Source organism: Larus michahellis, chromosome 2, assembly GCF_964199755.1.
Source record: "Larus michahellis chromosome 2, bLarMic1.1, whole genome shotgun sequence".
Taxonomy (NCBI): Eukaryota; Metazoa; Chordata; class Aves; order Charadriiformes; family Laridae; genus Larus; species Larus michahellis.
Window position 1 is genome coordinate 13,833,317 of NC_133897.1, and position 18,772 is coordinate 13,852,088.

The window sequence follows — 18,772 nt, forward strand, 5'->3', positions numbered from 1 at the left end:
GCTCAGTAGTTATCTTTGATAGCATCCAAGAGAATGTATAGGGAAGAATAGAAGAACAGAACAAGCCTAAATAATGCTGTGTGGATGCTATATGTTATTCATAATATATAAATACTCTGATAGGTTCCATCCATTTCTGTCTTCAGGGCTTCCTGAACCAGATGCTGTTAGCAGTCCTTAATGAATTTCTCTTCCATGAATGTATACAGTCTCCTTGAAAGCATAAAGATTTTTGCTGAAAACATTGTGTAGCAAGGAGTTATACACCTTCACTGAATGATGAAGATCGTGAAGAATCTTGTTCTGTTTATTTTGATCCTGATGGCTTCTAGTTTCATTTGATGTCCTATAATTTTTGTGTTAGAATAGTGAATGGTCAATCCTGCTTCCTCTCTGCATGCCACTTGAGATTTTACAGCTGTCTTATTTTCCCTTCATCATCTCTTTTTTTCTAGATGGAAGAGTCCTAGTTTGCTTAGGTGTTCCTTGTATAAGTTCTGTACCTTTGATCATCTTTGTTGCCCTTCTCTGAACCTTTTCCAGTTCTACCATGTCCTTTTTGAGGTGGGGAGGACCACAACTGCGCCCAGTATTCAAGATGAGGGCAAACCATGGATCTACACAGTAGTATAATGAACTTTGTTTTGTTCTCTATTCTTTTCCTAATATTTTCTAATGTTTTGATTTTTTTTTTGACTGCTATCGAGCATTGAAGCTGATTGATTAATGAAAACAGCATTATTGTACTATTATGCTGAAAATAGCACTATTTTGTTTGTGATGTTAGGGTACATTTTTCATGTGTGTTGGTTTACGTTTATCTACAGTGAATTCCATCTGATACTTTACTGCTCACTGTGTCTTGCTAGTTGTCTTCATTTCTTCTCAGACACTCCACACCTTTAGAACGAAATAATTCAGTTTGATCAGTAAGCTCTGGCACCTTACTGCTCATTCCCTTTTCTAGGTTATTGCTGAGTATGTTGAACAGCGCAGATTCCTGTAGAACTCTATTGGTTACCTTCCTCAGATACAAGAACTTGCATTTACTACTGCCCTCTGTTTCGTATTTTTTATCCTCTGTTTCACATTATTTATTCTATGCAAAAGCCTTCTCTGTTATACTATGGCTACTTAGTTTCCTCAAAATCCTTTGAGGACAGACCTTGTCAATGGCTTTTTGGAAATCTAAGTAGAATATGCCAACCAGATATCCCTTATTCATGTGATTATTAAGTCACCTTTGGAACTCTAGAAAAGGTTTGTAATGCATGGTATACGTTCATAGAAAACATTTTCATTCTTCTTCAGAATGCTGTATTTATCTTTATGGACATTAGTTACGTTTTTCATTATGGTTTCTACTATTTTCTCTAGTATAGACATTAAACACACTGATACATAGTTCTTGAATCCCATATTAAAAATTTGGCATTATGTTTATTACCATCACATCCACAGATACTAAGGTAGTTTTAAGCACTTAAGTGCTAAGGTATTTCATCCTTGAGATCCTTTAGACCTCTTGGATGATTCAGTATTTTCACTGATGTCTTGGGAGACACAGACTAAGTCTTTGAATAGGAGCTTTTTCATTCTGTCTGCTTATTAATAATGAAATCAGAGCCTTTCAGTGTTGCAGAAAAGAAGTCTTCAAAAGTTTAATGCTGGTTGTTTGGTTGTTTACATGTGCCCATAAACACATCCAGTTTGCATCCTTTTACTTCTTCATTTCACGTCATACACTGGGACTACAGTTTGAATGCTATTACTTAAGTCCAAACCATCAATTTTAAGGTTGGTTATAAAACCTGATAATCTTTTGACACTGAAATGGACTGAAAAGCTCTTGTTTCCTTCCTTACTGTAAGGAGTTCTATGCAGGATTCTTCTGTTTGGTTGTTTGATTGGCTTTTGTTTGTAGTTTTGACTAACCTTGTTACCTAAAATATCTAAGCATAATTTAATTTTTGGATATGTTTAATTTACAAAAGTAGAGCACCGAAACAATATGTCTAAAATGTTTTTTAAAAAAAGAAAATCTTACTACTCTGGGTACTTCTTTACAGGAAAGATTGATGAAGATGCTGTTAAGAAATATGCTTACCTTAACATTGTGGGAATGGTTGGATCCATAGACAATGACTTCTGTGGCACTGATATGACCATAGGTACTGACTCAGCCTTGCACAGGATCATTGAAGTTGTGGATGCCATCATGACCACTGCTCAAAGGTAAATTGTGCATATTATAGAAAACTATAACAAATACATAGTTTTTAATGCTTCAAATCTTAAGTTTCCTATTGCCATACAATAGTGGAGGATATAAGTTAATTTTAAATAGAAGTTAGGTGGTAGTATTTCTAGAGTGAGAATAAAAGCTCTTTTTGGCTGCATCTTTCACATGTCTCGGTTTCTTTTTTTCTTTCATTCCTGTCATGGCTGCACTTCAAGCATCTGATTGTAGAGGCTGCATCAGCTTTACGGGCAGGCTTTGGCTTTTTAATATGTTTTTAGTCTTTCCCAGACATATTCACCTAAAGAAGATCCAGACACACTTTGAATAGTACAAAGTACCTTCTGTTTGTATATAAACTTTCCCTAGGTAAAATTTAAGTGATTAAATGATTTTTTAAATTATTTTTTTAATATAGCTGTATCATTACAATTCTTATCTCTGAGTCTGCATCATTTACATTTCTAGTAAATGTTCACCTCTTGTTTCCTAACTGCCCTTACATGTTTTAGAAGAATTATGGGTTGGAAGATACATAATTTTAAATATGTTGTTTAATATGGCCTTCTATTTTGCTAATGAAATCTGTGTTTGGTAAGCATGGAGAGCACAGGCTATTTCCTGATGCCACGTTCTTGTTTGAAGAATTTGGACTGGACTTTTGAGTTCCAGTGTTGAAGTTAATTTGTTTCTTTTACAGTCATCAGAGGACATTCGTTCTGGAGGTTATGGGGAGACACTGTGGGTATGTATGACACTTCAGCAGTTTATGTCTCAAACAGATATAATTACGAAAGATCAAAAAATCTGAACCATAAATGTCTAATCATTTGTTATGTTTATTAGGTATCTGGCTCTTGTTAGTGCCTTAGCCTGTGGTGCAGATTGGGTATTTATTCCTGAATACCCACCAGAAGAAGGATGGGAAGATTCAATGTGTGTTAAGCTTTCAGAGGTAATCTGTTACTATGTTTGGGATTTCTTGACATCTTTGCAGATGTTTGTTTGAAAACAGTGATTTAAACGTGTGATCAGGACTTTCAGCAAGTCTTTGCTTCTGGTGTCATAGATAAGACTATTTGATTTTAAACAATTATTTTCCTGCATTCTCTGATTGCTTTGAAGAAATGACTTACTCTAGGGATTAAATAAAACTATTCCTATATAAGCAGTGTGTGTACCTTTCCCCATTATTTTGATATAAAACATTTGACTTGATCAATAAAAAGACCTCTATGAAGATAAAATGCGTGAGAATTCTGAAGTGATCAAGTGTAATAAATATTTCCTCAAATCCTAGCAGGTTAATGTATGGTAATTGATTATAAAATCGTGCTGTAAATGTCTTTCATTTTTTCTTATTATTTGGATGTGCTTTTATTTTTATTATAGAATCGTGCACGAAAGAAAAGGCTGAATATTATTATTGTAGCTGAAGGAGCTATTGATTGCCATAACAAGCCTATAACGTCAGAGAAGGTTAAGGATGTAAGTGTCAATATCCTTATGATGCATTTTATGTTTTGTTCTTAAGATAGGGCTTTTTACTATCAATAACGTTTTTGTAAAGTAAATCTGTTCCTCTAAAGTAGCTTATCACACAGCTTGCCAGTTGTATTACATATTTGTGCTTTATTATCTGAATCCCTAGTCCACTTAAGGGGGAATGATTTCAGTGGCTGCTAATTAGAACCTTTTCTCCTTTTAAAATAACAGTTCAAAACACCTATTTCATGGGTAGAGAGTCTGAAATCAGCTCAAATCAGTAATTACAATCCTATTTTACTTTGTATTTCATGTAAAATTTTAATAATAGTCTGTCCCACAGTGAAATAATACTGTCTACTTTGGACAAAGTTTTGTCACTTTTTTCTTAATGGTTGCTTTGCCAAAAATTTCATTGGTGTCTAAGAAAAACTTTTGAGCTGAAATTATTCTGCTTTTCTTGGAAAGGGTTCCTTAAGAAGTTGAAAAATAGTCATTGGCAGGAAGGAACTATGACACTTTGACTTTATACCAGGGGTTTATCTGTGACTGTGAAGTTTTGTTTTCCATAGCTGTCAGTTTGAGAGTAATCTTTGACTCTTAATTCAGAATTGCACTTTTACTTTGCAAAATTTAGTGCCGAGTGGTGTTAAGCATACATACAGCAGATAGCTATTATGCATTTATGGAAGAAACATTATTTGCTTGCTACAAATTTCAGACAGTTAAAACATTCAAAAACTATAAATACCAGGGACAGAAGATTTTGTAAATACTAAAATTTTGTATAAACTAAGATTTTGTATATTTTTTTTTTTCCCCGCGTTACGGTATTCATTGCTTATTCCTAACCTTACGTGCTCACTGAAGCATGTAATTAATAAAATATGTCTTTCTGTGGCTTAATATTTGATACATAACGGAGGATACGGAAAGAAAGTCTGACTGAATTAAATACTTTTATTATTTTATTTTTTACTGCAAGTTTTAAAAGCCTCATCTATTAAAGCTAAAAGTCATCTTCACTAAAGTTTTGCTCAGAATCTTTTGGGATGCGTAATCCTGCACGTTGATGAAACACAGAGTGAATAAAACACTGTAATTGAATGTCTTTCAAGTATTCTAATTATAATGTTTAGACCTGTTTTTATAAGGCTGAGGACTGTGCATAATGAAGCCAGTATAACTGCAGTTAAAAGCATTGCAATCTGAGCCACTGTTTTGCCATTAATAACTAAAATGTTCCTTTGAATTAGGAACGTGGAGTTTAGTTCTAGTTCGGAATAAGCTGAAGACTGGCTTAACTTTTTGTAGTGTTTTCATTGCTATTGACATACTGATGTATAGTATGTGTAGAATTTTATTATTCCAATAGCATGTAAAGAAGAGTAATGCTAACACGTATATATAAAATAATGATGATGGTAAACCCACTGTATTTTGAAATTCTTTGCAGCTTGTGGTTCAGCGTCTCGGTTTTGACACCCGAGTAACTATCTTGGGTCATGTGCAAAGAGGAGGAACGCCTTCAGCTTTTGACAGAATTTTGGTGAGTGAACCTAAAGTAATCATTCGTGGCACACCATGGTACAAGTACATTTTGATTCTTTATTTGGGGGTGGAGTAGTTCTTTACCTGATTAACTTGACAAATCTAATTACTATCTCACATTAACTGCCTGAATAGCTGAAATTCAGAATAGTGAAGGACTTTGTGTAAAAGAATCTGTATTTGGAATAAAAAACAAAGCTGCAAGAACAATCGTCCATACTTAAGAGTATTAAACAGCCTGCGACATTTCCACCTACCAAGGAATAATTGGTTTTACCTTGATTTACAGAGAAATCACGGCCATTTCTGTAATGTGCAGCCTTGTGCTTTTAAGTGCTTGATGGAACATTCAAACAATGTCTATTTTCAGGCAAGTCGTATGGGTGTGGAAGCTGTGCTTGCCCTTTTAGAAGCTACTCCAGCTACCCCTGCCTGTGTCGTGTCCCTGTCTGGAAACCAGGCTGTCCGTCTGCCTTTGATGGAGTGTGTGCAGATGGTGAGTTTCTGGCAAAATGCCAATTTATAGTTATTCATTAACTACAACAGACCACTGTGTACAGTAATTGTCTGTTGTCATTAAAATACTAGTGGGAATGTGTGCAGAAATTTCCCACATTTGGGAATAATGAACTTCATGTGTGTTCTCTGGGTTTTATTACTTATTTGCTAACTACCAACAAAGAGGAAATACGTATATATTTTAATTTGTTTTAAAATTCATCTCAGATCTTCTCTTTTTATTGCTACAACAAATTCTTCAGATGCTTGCATACATTTACATGTTATTCACAACAGTCGGTTTTCTGCTGGAACACTGTTCAGCTTAAACTGAAAAAAGAAAGCACAAAATAGATACTTTGTTTGTTTGTTTGTTTTCCCAGGAAGGCTTTACATATCAGCTTCTACTTTGTTCTTCTCCTGTCCACTGTAATTTATGCTGTGATAAGAGGTAGCTCATAAATTAATGAAGTGTCAGTATTTCTTTTTTCACTTTGGAAAGCTATTTCAGAATGATGTATTTACTGGAATATATTCAATAATCAACTTCATGTGTTTTTTAAACATATTGAGTAATCGACTTGTTTTTTCAAGACTCAAGAAGTCCAGAAAGCCATGGATGAGGGAAGATTTGTTGAAGCTGTGAGGCTTCGTGGAAGGTATGGCCAATGACTTGTATCAGCTCTAGAAAAGCTGAATTGCTTTGCTGTTCTGCTGGCAATTGACGCTTTATTTTAAATAGTTTAATATCCATATAGGTTTATGTATTTGAGACTAATAGAGGAGACAGAAGAAGAGTTGCTTAAATAGAATAATTGAAATTCTTATCTGCATAAAAACATGCAAAGCAAAGAAAACTGTAGTTCAGTACTGTGTCAGGCTAGTGACTGATACTAGGATAACTAGTCATAAAGTTAAGAGCTGCTGTGTTGTATGAGCTGACTGGTAGCAACCATATGTTTGTTTATTAAAAATTTTAAGGCCAATCCTGTGAGCTTGTTTGTAAGTAGCTGGTAGTCTTCCAACAGTCACATTGGAGGGAGACATTCCGCACTCTTATGTGTCAACAGAGTATTTTCTGTTTTAAGTCATTTGATAATAAAATGCTTTATCACCAATCTGTGAAACTCACTTGGCAGTTATATAGTTATTTTATACTCTTTCACTATTATCTTACAGGATTGAGTATTTTCCAGTTCTCTTATTTCCAGTTTTTGTTATGTTTTGCATTTGTGATAATTTGGTTCCAAATATTACGTACCTGTTTCTGAAAAAGTCAAGTATTTCCTTAAAATAACTATGAGTTGAAAAACTTACATTTTTAATTTATCTTATTTATTTTATCTTACTTATTTATTTAGGAGCTTTGAAAACAACCTTAACACCTACAAATTACTGTCGCACAAAAAACCAGATGCCGAGCTTCCAAAGGTAGGGCGTTTTTTTGAGTGTGCAATGCATGTTTGCTTTTGGGGTATCTCAATAAGTAGTGGTTTTATTCTTCTCTCCCCCTCATGTCGCCTTAATGCTCTTTTTAAACCTATGCCATAGGATATTTTATAAAATTAGCTAAATATAATGGCAGAAAGATGCTTGCAACACACAACTTTAATAATACTTTTTTTTTTTTAAAGTGAAACACCATTCTAAGTAGAAAGTTTTGTGCTAGACAGTTTCTTTCTGTCTTGGATATATGTCTGGTCCCAATTGCTATAGTGTTTGTTCCTAATAGTTACTGTTATGCTCTCTGTTCCTTAACACGGAGAGAAGGAAAGGTGATGTAATCATGATTAAGAGTCTAAAAATCTTGGGATAAAGAAGGAAGATTCAATATAAAAGACTTCTGGCCCTTCCTTTTGAAGGCCAAAACTGCTCAAGAACATGGGTATCTAAGAATTCATGGGGTGGAATAGTGAAGACAGATAAATTACGTTTACCTGATCTAATAAGTCACTGTGCGTAAGACAGTGGTGGGCACTTAGTTCTTTTCTTTGTAGTTTGTAAGTTGTGTATAAGGAAATTTGGATTTATTAGGAAATAGACACTAAATGTTGTGTGCAAACAAATTTCAGACAGGATTTTTTTGTTCTCGTTAATGGTTTACTGAATGATTCTGGGTTTGACCATAGTTGGTGAGTATGTCATCGCACTGGTTAATTCCTTCCTCTTAATTGTGGTTTGTGATGATTTGTTACCTTATTTGCATGATTATGTTACTTTTATGGTTTGGGGAATTTTTTATTCCAATTAAATATTTGAATAACGATTAATAGTATCTTCTCAATATTATTAAGGAGTAAAATTGCATTGAAAATAGGAAGAGTTAATTTGAATAGATGACATCTGTTCAGAAATTCTGCGGATATAAAGTAACATAATCATAGCTTTCCATTTTAGTTGACAAAAATTACTGTGTAATGTGTCATGGAAATCTTCACAGAGTGAAGGAAACTTGGTTACAAATGAAAAGTCACAGTAGAAGCTTTCAACTAGACTATGATAAAATAACTCTAGTTTAAATTATGCTTTTACTTTAGCCTAAACATAAGTAAAAGTAAGTATATAGACCAAAGCTATTTCAAATATATCTGCCAAAAAGGTAAGTTTCTTCAAAAACAAAAAAAAAAAGGGGGGGACCTAAGTTTGACCTTCAAGAGATTAAAGAATTCAACATTTGCTTTGCCAGATCAGGGGTGTGTGTGTTTGTTTTTGTTTTTTTTTTTATATATATACCAATGCAAATTTAGCATTGTTGGCATTGGACTTCTGTATTTTGTTTTAAAAGAGCTTTGCCATAGCTTTTTGTGATGGATGACATTAGAAGGAAATGCAGGTCTCTTGTATTTATTAACTACTTGGATTTGACCACGCTAGCTAAATCTGTGTGCTTGAATAAAAGGGGTTGGATGGGAATTAAAAAGTAGATGAAATGTGCATGTCACAGGAATTTAGGAAAAGGCTAAGCTGATCAGATCAGTGGAGCCTTCCGAATGCTCTGCTTCAGCATTGTTGCTGCACACAGATATTTTGCTGCTTGTTTTGTGTTTTTGCATTTCTACAATCCTTTGATTGTACAAGAGCTAAAAACAACCCCACGTGTTCTGGTTTGGGTCTTTTTTTTTCTTTCTTTTTTTTTTTTAATTGAAAGGTTCTATGATCATTACCTAATTGTTACAATTAATTCTGTCGTGTCAATAGTTATAAACAATTTAAGGTCATCCAGCTGACCTAAAGCATGATGAATTTTAGTGTATAAGCTTAGGCTGTCAAGTTTTCTTGCATTTTGCTTACATAGTTTGCTATCGTTTAAATTCTATTTGCTAAATTCATACAGAGTGGTTAAACTTTCCCAAAGGTCAGGCATGTAAAGTTTTAATTATTTATATTTTGCTCTCACTATTAATTTCAAAGCTATAAAAATAAAACAAAATTAATAAATTGCAATGCCTTTGTCATTTTTTGGTAATGGATTATATTTTTATCTGTTGTAAATCAGCACTTATTGATGACAATGAAACTAGTGATTTATACTAGCTAACCGTTTCTTAATCAAAAACAGTGGCCTGTGATTTATCTGGAAACCAGCCTTCCATTTCAAGGAATATTTCATGTACAGAAGATCTGCATTTCATGCTTTGCAGTTAAAATTTAATCCAAAGGTGCTTACTAGCATTTTACACACAGTAGCATTCTTGCTTTGTTTACCCCTACAGTGCACATTTATGAGTAATTTTTCTGTTATATTTTTCTTTTTAATGCAAGTATTGAAGTTTTTTTCCTCTGTGGAAGAATCCATGATCTAAATGATTATCGGTATAAAGTAGTAATTCCATTGAAGAAAGCGTTCTTAGTTTGAACACTGTTGTGATTTTAGAGTTGGGTCTGTTGTAACAAGACAGATGTTTTTAATAGTATTTTGTAGCTAGATTGTGTGATTTTGGCCACTTGTGTTGTTCAGTCTGTAATTCTTACATCCATTTAGACGTAGTTGTTTTTTCTAGAGTACAATTGGTAACAAAGCAATATAAATGCTAAATGACTAAATGCATAGGTATGGAATACACATTATGTATTAATTTTTTTATTTTTTTTTTAAACAGAACATTCTCTTTTACATTGCCTGTGGTTTAAATTACAAATGTATATTTGATACCTCAGACTTTTCCATTTAAGTAGATTAGCCATTTACGTGGGATATGCATTACGCTTGGAGCAACACTGTATATAAGCACAGTTACTTTGAGTCATTAGGAGATGTTTTAAAAACTGCCATAATCTGAAAATGTATGGTATTGTGAAAGATGCTAAGTGCTCCTGTTTACTGCTATATTGCCAGCTGCTCTAAAAACCTGGCCGATACTTTTACTTAGAAGTTGTCATCTGTTCCACTTTGTGTGGTACTGATGATATACACCTAACTGCTATGGTGCTAGAATCAGTTCCTACTCTTTTCTTGGCTATTCTGGGTGGTTTTGCAAGCAACTACTGCTTTGATAACATGAAACTGGTTGAATAATGCAGGGTGTTTTACGTTTCTTGAATGTAGCTGAGCTAGAATATAAAACCCTGAATAACTTAACCTGCAAACCAAATGAAAATGTCATAAAGTCTTATTTAAAAACATGCTTTTTTAAAACTGTTTGTTTCCATGTGATATTCTGCAAATGGTGAAACATGTATGTATCTTTTAGTTAACTTTAAATTTTGGATGGATTTAGGGGCTTTGAAATTTCCTACATTCCAATATTTAGCAACTGTGTACAATGGACAAATTAACCATGGTGTAGAAATTAAAAGTGCTTATTAAATATTATTTTTCTCTTGCAGACTAATTTTAATGTGGCAGTTTTAAATGTTGGTGCTCCTGCAGCTGGAATGAATGCTGCAGTGAGGGCTGCAGTGAGAGTTGGCATAACTGAAGGCCATAAGATGTTTGCTGTCATTGATGGATTTGAAGGTTTTGCTAGAGGGAAGGTCAGTATTACACAGTAGTATGTACCCCATCCCACCACCCTTGTTTATGTTCTTAGAAGGTGTGTTCTGTCATAACTGTTGTGACAACCGATTCTATAAGTTCTTTTCTTTCTTAAAGATATATAAAACCCAAATTGTAACTGTATTTTTCAACTATTCAAGTCTATAGAATAATTTATCATAAGTATTGCTAATCACAAGCTCCAGAACTACAAAAGTAGGTCAGATGAATCCTACCTTCAAATTTTGGTCAATGTTTAACATATGGTAGGTTTTCCACAGAATGACAGAAGAATCACTGTTCCTGTGCAATGAGTTGTTGCATCTGTGCTCCTTTGCTAAAAGAAACTTTGCAGTGGTGCTTGTTGAGGGAGGTAGCTTTTTCCCCCCCCCTCCAGGTGAGTTAGATTCTTCTGTTACCCTGTTTTAAATGTTAAGCATCAGTTGGTATACTGAAGAGAAACTGGATACAAGACTTAATGATTTCTACGCCTAGCTGGAGCCATAGGTCCCAAAACTAATTTCAGAGATCTAGTTTTAGATTGTTGTGTTTCACGATTGAGTAGGAGAGGAAGTGAAAATAGGATCACGATGTGAAACAAGGAGGGGAGGGTTCGTCATGGTCTGGAGGAAGAAAAAACAAATAGATAGAATTGGATTGGTAAGAATTCAAGAGAAATTAAGTTAACTTCTTGATGCTGTTTTCTTTCCTTGCCAAATTCATTTTTCGTGCTGTCTGTGACAAACAACTTGTTCCAACAGCTTTACATTAAGTAATACCTGGTGTTTGCTGCATGTAAAGAGAAGTAATTGGGTAATTACTTAACAGAATCTCCTTTTTTACTTTTATTCAAAGATAAAGGAAATTAGCTGGGGATATGTTGGAGGCTGGACTGGTCAAGGAGGATCAATTCTTGGTACAAAACGGTAAAGTCAATATTTTGCCAATTGATATGATGAATTCTAGTGTTTTATATAACCAGTGTACTATTCCATGCTCTTTTCCTTCCATAGAATGTTTTAAGTCTTCAATTATTATTTTTTTAAAGAAATTGTTACGTTCCAACTTGAGTATTTTTATAGTACTGTACCAACTGTGAAGAGAGAATGAAAATGGTAGTCGGGACCTCAACTTAAAAATTTCCTGGGGTTCTTACACTTCTAAAAGGATTGCAAACCTGTAGTTTCTTTACAGTTAGACGTGATTCCTTACTGGTTGTCAGGAAGAACTGTTTGTATGGATAAATATGTAAATTAGAATATTGCATTGCCTCCTCAGTTTACTGTTTCAGCTTAGTAATTAGTTCTTATTGCTGCAGAGTCTGTAAATTGTTTTTATTTTTCTTTTGGTTTAATAATTTTTAGTACTCTTCCTGCAAAATATTTGGAGAAGATTGCTGACCAGATGCGCACTAACAACATTAACGCCCTTATGGTTATCGGTGGATTTGAGGTACACTGAAATGTCTAATTATGTCTACGTAGAGTAGAATTCCTAACAAAAGGAATAGACCGTTTTAATTTTTACCCAATCTTCATGTAAAGTGCCTTTGGTTGTAACCATATTTGATAGGATAACAACAAATAGTGTTTAGGAGCAGAAGTATTGTCAAGCACGGATTCTGTGGAAAGCTGACATTCAAGACAGTGACTAGTAACTGTGAAACAGGGATGTGCTAGATAGATAAATAAGGTGAGATAGTATGATAGTATTTTTGTGTTAAAAATATTAAAAAAATTATTTCATTGGTACAAGTTACAGTCTATACTGTATCAATACTTAGAACATGTGAGAAGCTCTTGACGTTTAATAATAATTGTACTGTGGTCCTTTATTTAAGTCACTCTTTCTCACACAGTGCATTTCAAAATCAGTAATTGATCTAGAAATATATTTTTCTTTTTTTTTTTTCTGTATTTGACATTCATTTCATTTTACTAAAATAATACATTTTTGAAATCTTGATTCAGGAAAGTATTTTGCCAGCTCTTCCCAGAGAAGAACATGCTTTCTGCTTCTTGATAAAGAATGAATCATCCATTATTTCCAACCTGTTAGGCATGGACATAGTTCAGGAATATTAAGATTTTAAATGAGGAGTAACACTACCTGAAGATTGGGGAACTAGTTTGCAGTATGTTTGTGTTGTACAAAGCACTTTGTTATGTCTAAATTATATGTTCCCTTGAAAAATGTTCTATTTATTGTTTGTTTTCAAACGTATTCCTGGTTTTAATCCTTTCTTTTTTTGTGTGTATTAGATTTTAGTGGTTCCTTAATGCTTTGACTTGCTGAAGTGTGCTGTGGTAGAAATGGCTCCCCCTGTGGCCCTTTCCATTTTATCGTTCCAATTTTGCCCTTATTTTATTCATCCTAACTTTTCACCCAATGCCTGTGCCCAACAGGCGTACCTCGGACTTCTGGAATTGTCAGCTGCCCGAGAGAAATATGACGAATTCTGTGTTCCAATGGTTATGGTTCCTGCAACTGTATCCAACAATGTACCGGGTTCAGATTTCAGCATTGGTGCAGATACTGCTCTGAACACTATAACTGATGTAAGTCTATTCTGGTGTGTGCGCTTACTAACAAAGCAGTTCTGGTTAAAACTGACTAAATTGGCTAGAACTGGATATTTTTATAGACCAGAACTTTGGAAATGTAATCTGGAAAATGATGAAGTTACTTGATATAGCCACATTCATGATACCTATTTAAAAAAGAGAAGGTTTAGGATCCCAAATGCTTCCATTAGGTTTCCTCTGAAAATACAATGACCTGTACATTTGTAAACTACAAAATAAGATGGCATATATCTATTGTATATGGAAGAAAGAAACCTGATGACCATTAGGTGCACTGTAGAGGAAAAAAAATCCCTGTTATATGTAGAGTATCAGTATACCTAGCTGTAACAAATGCTGAGAGAATGTCGTTCTGTTCAGAAAGAGATCCTTGTTTATGTAACATCTTTATTCCTGTAATAGAGATCTATATTTCTCTAATAGGGATTAAATGTAATCTACGAGTAACAGATTTAAGTAAAACAGTTGAGATGTATTCTGAAGTATTTTAAAAAAACCAAAATCCAGTAGTATGATATAAATTAAAAATGGATTAACACTAAACTCAGAGAGAAGGCATTGTCAAACACCGTACAAACTGAATTGTCAGGCATGTGCATTTACAGTTCATCTGAATCACTTAAGCAGCATTAATCCATCACACCTCTGCTAAGAAGATCAATTATGTTTCTATATATTCTGACATAATTTTGTCTTTGAAACAATATTAGTAATATTACACTTCCTTCAATTTTCTGTTTTTCTTTTCAGCATAATCTGTGGACACATACGTATTGCAAATACAGTTGCAGAGTGTCCATAGTTTTTTTGAAACACAGCAAAGACCTAATAAGGCATTTGTCTTCAAAATTGAATGCCACTTTCTGATTTTTGTCTCCAGCTATGTTGGAGCCCGAATGTAGAATTTTTCACTGATTGTATGTATTGAACTGCATTTTTAAAAGTAAAAAATAACAAGTATAGCACTTATGTAAAATAAGAAAAGTTGCTTTTGAAAATTAAATGTCAGTTCTTCTGTTGCTTAGATGTTTTTGAAGATTTTAATCATGATATTATTTCCAGAAATTTGAAGGATTCCTCAAATGCTGTTAACTTCAAAAGCACTATCATAATTTTCACCTGTTTTGCTTCTCTTTTGTTTTGGTTTTTTACCATGCCAACTTAAATATTTTTATCTTCAGTGAAATAAACTCTTCAGTTAGGAAGCTTCAGTTTCCTGAACTATTGCCTTGAATAAGACTGCAAGCTAACTAAAATTTATCTTTAACGTAGTCTTTGTAGACAACTTAGGTTATAAGGGTTGATGTTGTTTCCAGTTCTGGTAAATAAAAATATCTCTCCAAAATGATTGATCACAAATTAAGGTGAGTAAAATGATTGTGCATAACACCTACTTTTCTTCTTTTCTTTTCTTCATAAGCTTTGTTTAACTAACTGACTTCTTTTTATAGGTTGTTTCATGTAAGGGGATATATTGTAGTCAGTCAGTCTCTTTCTCTTTGTTGCGTTTTGCATTATTTTTAGGTTTCTAGATGTCATCTGCCTTCATTAGATGATAAAATGTCAGTATTGTCCATATTTTCAATGCAGTAGTTGAAAACTTTTCAAAATGTTGTGGGTTTTTTTTTGTTTGTTTTTTTTTTTACGAATAGCTTTTGTCGTGTTTTTGCATTTTATTTTCCCAAGATTTTTCTCTGAAATGAATATGAAATGCAACGGCTTTACAAGATTTAGATTCAGTCCAATGGAAAATTAAATTTTGTCTTTTTTTTTTTGTGAAGGAGCAGACTTTGGTGTCGGGGAAACATTTCTGCTTGATATCTTGTCAGTGTTCTGCTCTGATTGTTTGAACATGGTTCACCAAAACTGATAATGAAAAATGGATCGTTTCATTCCTGTGTTGTATGTTCAGATCAGGTTCAATAGTGATGATGCCCTCTATTAAATGTGACTGATAGGCTCAATCCAAGTCATACAACTGACTGTGGTAAACGAGAGTAGCATATGGACATAAATGTCCATTCGATCTAGTTTATAGCATCTTTATTCCTGTTGCCACTATTAGGTCAATAAATGCATCATAGTTTTCAGTGCTCTGAGAAAAGCACCTCTTATGAACACCAAAATGTCATCACACAGTTTTTCTGTGGTACTGCTCTTACTTCTATGTTCTTGACAACTTTTAGTAAGGTAAGTACATTTCTGATGGGTAATGAGGCCTTGTTAGTGTTTGGCACTACTAGACACTTGTCAGTTGTTTGAAACTTGTCAAGGCATGTAAATGGTACCTTGAGACGTTTGAGATAAAATGTGTTAAGATGCTGCATTTAAAAAGAAAAACAATAAAAACCTGGCCAACAAATACATAACATCTGAATGCGAGATTAGGCAAGAGTGTGAATTTCCCTAAGTCATAGATAGTGGATGGTACATTTCTCAATAATTAGAATTTAATTCTATAACAGAATCTATGGCCATTTTAAAATGCTCCATTTTTTCCATTTTTTATTTTAAAGTACAGGCTTGTAATCAGCGGAATAGTAGAATTTGGTTTGTCTTTTGAAGAGTGTTTCAAATTTATCTTATGCTGTATTTTTCACAGTTTTCAGAATATTAGCGAGAACAATTGTCAATGAAAACAATATAAAATGCCTGGGGAAAGCTGGAGGTTTCTGTTCCTGAAAATGGGATGCTTAAGGCCTCTGTATCTACGTAAACAAAATAAATGGTTTAGGATTGCAGGATAAGAACATGAACTTTGACTTTTCTCTGAAAAGAAGCATCAGTAAAATAACTACCATAATAAAAATATCTATATTCTCAATTTCACGTTGCTAATCCAGTGAAATTAATAGAATAATATTTCAGATAGCAGACCTCTGGAATATGACAACAAAGAAATGTTTGTTTTTTTCCTCCATAATCATGAAAGATAGAAACTTCTTCTTAAATGAAAGTTGGATTACTTAATACTGATCAAAAAGAAGCATTAGCAATACATTTTGCAGGTGGAACTAAAAAGCAGAAACCTATTCTGTAATTAAGCTGAATGAATAAAAAGTTAGACTCTTTAAGGTACAGAACATGGAAAGGAGACAACTTAATTTGAAAAGAAAGCCTACTGATGGGCTAGCAGAAACTGATGGAAAGATGAATAAACCAGAAGGTATGGAAGAATATTCATTTGATTTAGGAGATGTAGAAGTAAATGGGGAAATGAAAAGAAAAGGTATCAACTTGTTATCGAGAAAAATAGAACGTGAACAAGGAAGATGCTGAAACTCTCTACTATGTTTCTTTGAGAATCCACCTTTTCCTTTCATCAAAGGGAAAGGGGATACAGGGTGATCAATTGGTTTTGTGAGAAAAAGAATAGTAAACAGCAACAAGAAAACACTTTCTCACTGAGGAGTGAATAAAGCTACAGTTAGATTGCCTTAATGCAGTCTCCATGCAGTTTCCTTGAAAAACACAGGCTCCTGTACCCAAACAGTGCTGGTACTAGCATATGGCTCCACATTAGCCTGTTAGGAAGCTGAAAATTAGGCTGGCCAAGCTAGGTAACCAGTTCAGTTATCATCCAGTTCAGTCCTAGCAACAGCTGGATGTGAAGGTAGGGCAGTAAATGCATCCCTTTGCAACAAACCACAGTCTGTCTTAACTGCATGTATTTTAATTGAGCATCCTTGGTTATGGCAATACCCTTTTTAATTAAACAAATGTAATAAAAGGGTGTGAAATGATTAAATCATTTTTTTGACATAGTACAGTATCCTTATATGATCTGACTGTGGTGCTTAATTTCAAAAAATAATCGTGAAGCAATTATTAAATCCACCGATCACTTGTTTACCCTTTTATAATTATTAAGTGACCCTTTATTGAAAGCATTTTCATATTTTGCTGCAGTGATGCGAAGATGTTGCATATAATTATCTAATGCTCATGCTTGGTGAAGGTACGGTCTTTGGATATGTTTGCTGAGATCACTTGCATCAAATAAAATGGCAATATTTAATGCAAGTAAAACATATCTTACCTGAATCTTAACATATCATAAATGCAGACTAACCAGTTGTGTTAGTTATTGCTCTAAATCTCCCTTCAACTTGGTTTCCCAAAATTCTCAGTATAAAACTTTTTTAGAGAAACTCATGCTTTGCAGATCTCCGGGAAGTCATGTAGTTTTACCAAACCACTGTGACTCCGTGTACATCTTTATTTTCCAGTACGAAGAAAAATTCAAAGCAGCCTGACTGAGCTGAGTTGGGCTAGGTAATTACTGACATTTTATCAGTGAAGTCTCATCCACTCAAAAAAAAATAATAAAAAAAAAATATCCATTTGTTGCTCTTTTGGCTATACTGCTTCTCAGAGCTACGGGACTGAAAGCACAATCTTTTAGATTGGGTTTTAGACTTAAACTGGAAATGCATCCTAGAACTGAGCTAAATTGAAAGTTGCACTTACAAAATACATGAGAGATAGACTTTGGCGAGTCAGTTTGCACTTATGCACCTATCACCGTGTATCCTGTCCTCCCATTGAACAGGATCTGCTTTATCTAGGAAAAAAAAAAATCTGTGGAGCAGAACTCTCACAGGTGAATTTTTTTCCCATCGTTTTCTCCTAAGTTATTGCTTAAATCAGTCACTGTATAGATATTTGTGGAGAGAGCTATCTAATTTTGATCTGCAATAGTTTGCTTCTCTGAACTGATTTAAGAAATCGAAAATATGAGACTTCTGTGAACATTAGTCCTTACTGGGAGAAAGAGATTAAGAAAAAAGTAACGTACTATGTAATCAGGCTTTCTTCTGGAGAGTCGTTACATAGGTAGTTTGAAAAATTGCCAAATATCATGAGAGATGCTGATTAGTTTAGTTTAGGAAGAATTGGAACAACGTAACTAAAAATATGTTTACTGACTTAAAACAGATGCAAAATCTTAACCTTTGGCATATGTTAGGAACATCTAATCCTTTTCATATGATGATTTATTTTGTAGTGTTTGGAATCTTCCCAAGGACCTACAGCTGCTTTTCAAAGGATCCTTGAACTGTACTTGCAGACTTTATTAACTCATCCATGTGCACATGTTCCTGGATTTTTCTGGGCCTATGTCCATACTGCGTGCATAGAGGCAGATTGTGATACTGGTAGAATCTTGGAAGATGTAGGCAAAGCTTTTTTTCCTTTTTCTTGGTGGAAGTAGATGCGTGTCTTGACTTTATAGGATAACATAGTTTTTAAAAAAGCATCTTTCTTTAAGCATTTCCTTCAAGGGGTAGGTGTTTTACTAGTTAACTTTCTAAACTCCTTAACATGTATCAAACTTTGTTCTTTAAGTGGTTTCTTGTGGAATGATTTCCAGTTACCTTTATGCTGTCTTTTTCTGCCCAACTGCTTCAGACCTCTATGCTCTGCACACTTCACGTT

At 34.0% G+C, this 18,772-nt stretch overlaps 1 protein-coding gene across 7 annotated transcripts in view; it reads left to right on the plus strand.

Moving 5' to 3' along the window:
- Window positions 1-18,772, plus strand: part of PFKP (phosphofructokinase, platelet) — a 48,064-nt gene that overhangs the window by 19,183 nt on the left and 10,109 nt on the right. For 4 of the 7 annotated variants that reach the window (XM_074574191.1, XM_074574198.1, XM_074574194.1 and 1 more), the window contains 12 exons: window positions 2,070-2,235; window positions 2,940-2,984; window positions 3,086-3,194; window positions 3,632-3,727; window positions 5,181-5,273; window positions 5,646-5,771; window positions 6,368-6,432; window positions 7,135-7,204; window positions 10,601-10,747; window positions 11,604-11,674; window positions 12,113-12,200; window positions 13,154-13,306. In XM_074574191.1, coding sequence (XP_074430292.1) covers window positions 2,070-2,235; window positions 2,940-2,984; window positions 3,086-3,194; window positions 3,632-3,727; window positions 5,181-5,273; window positions 5,646-5,771; window positions 6,368-6,432; window positions 7,135-7,204; window positions 10,601-10,747; window positions 11,604-11,674; window positions 12,113-12,200; window positions 13,154-13,306 — 1,229 coding nt within the window. The remainder of the gene's footprint in view (window positions 1-2,069; window positions 2,236-2,939; window positions 2,985-3,085; window positions 3,195-3,631; window positions 3,728-5,180; window positions 5,274-5,645; window positions 5,772-6,367; window positions 6,433-7,134; window positions 7,205-10,600; window positions 10,748-11,603; window positions 11,675-12,112; window positions 12,201-13,153; window positions 13,307-18,772) is intronic. The other 3 variants (XM_074574192.1, XM_074574195.1, XM_074574197.1) reach the window with 1 other exon arrangement.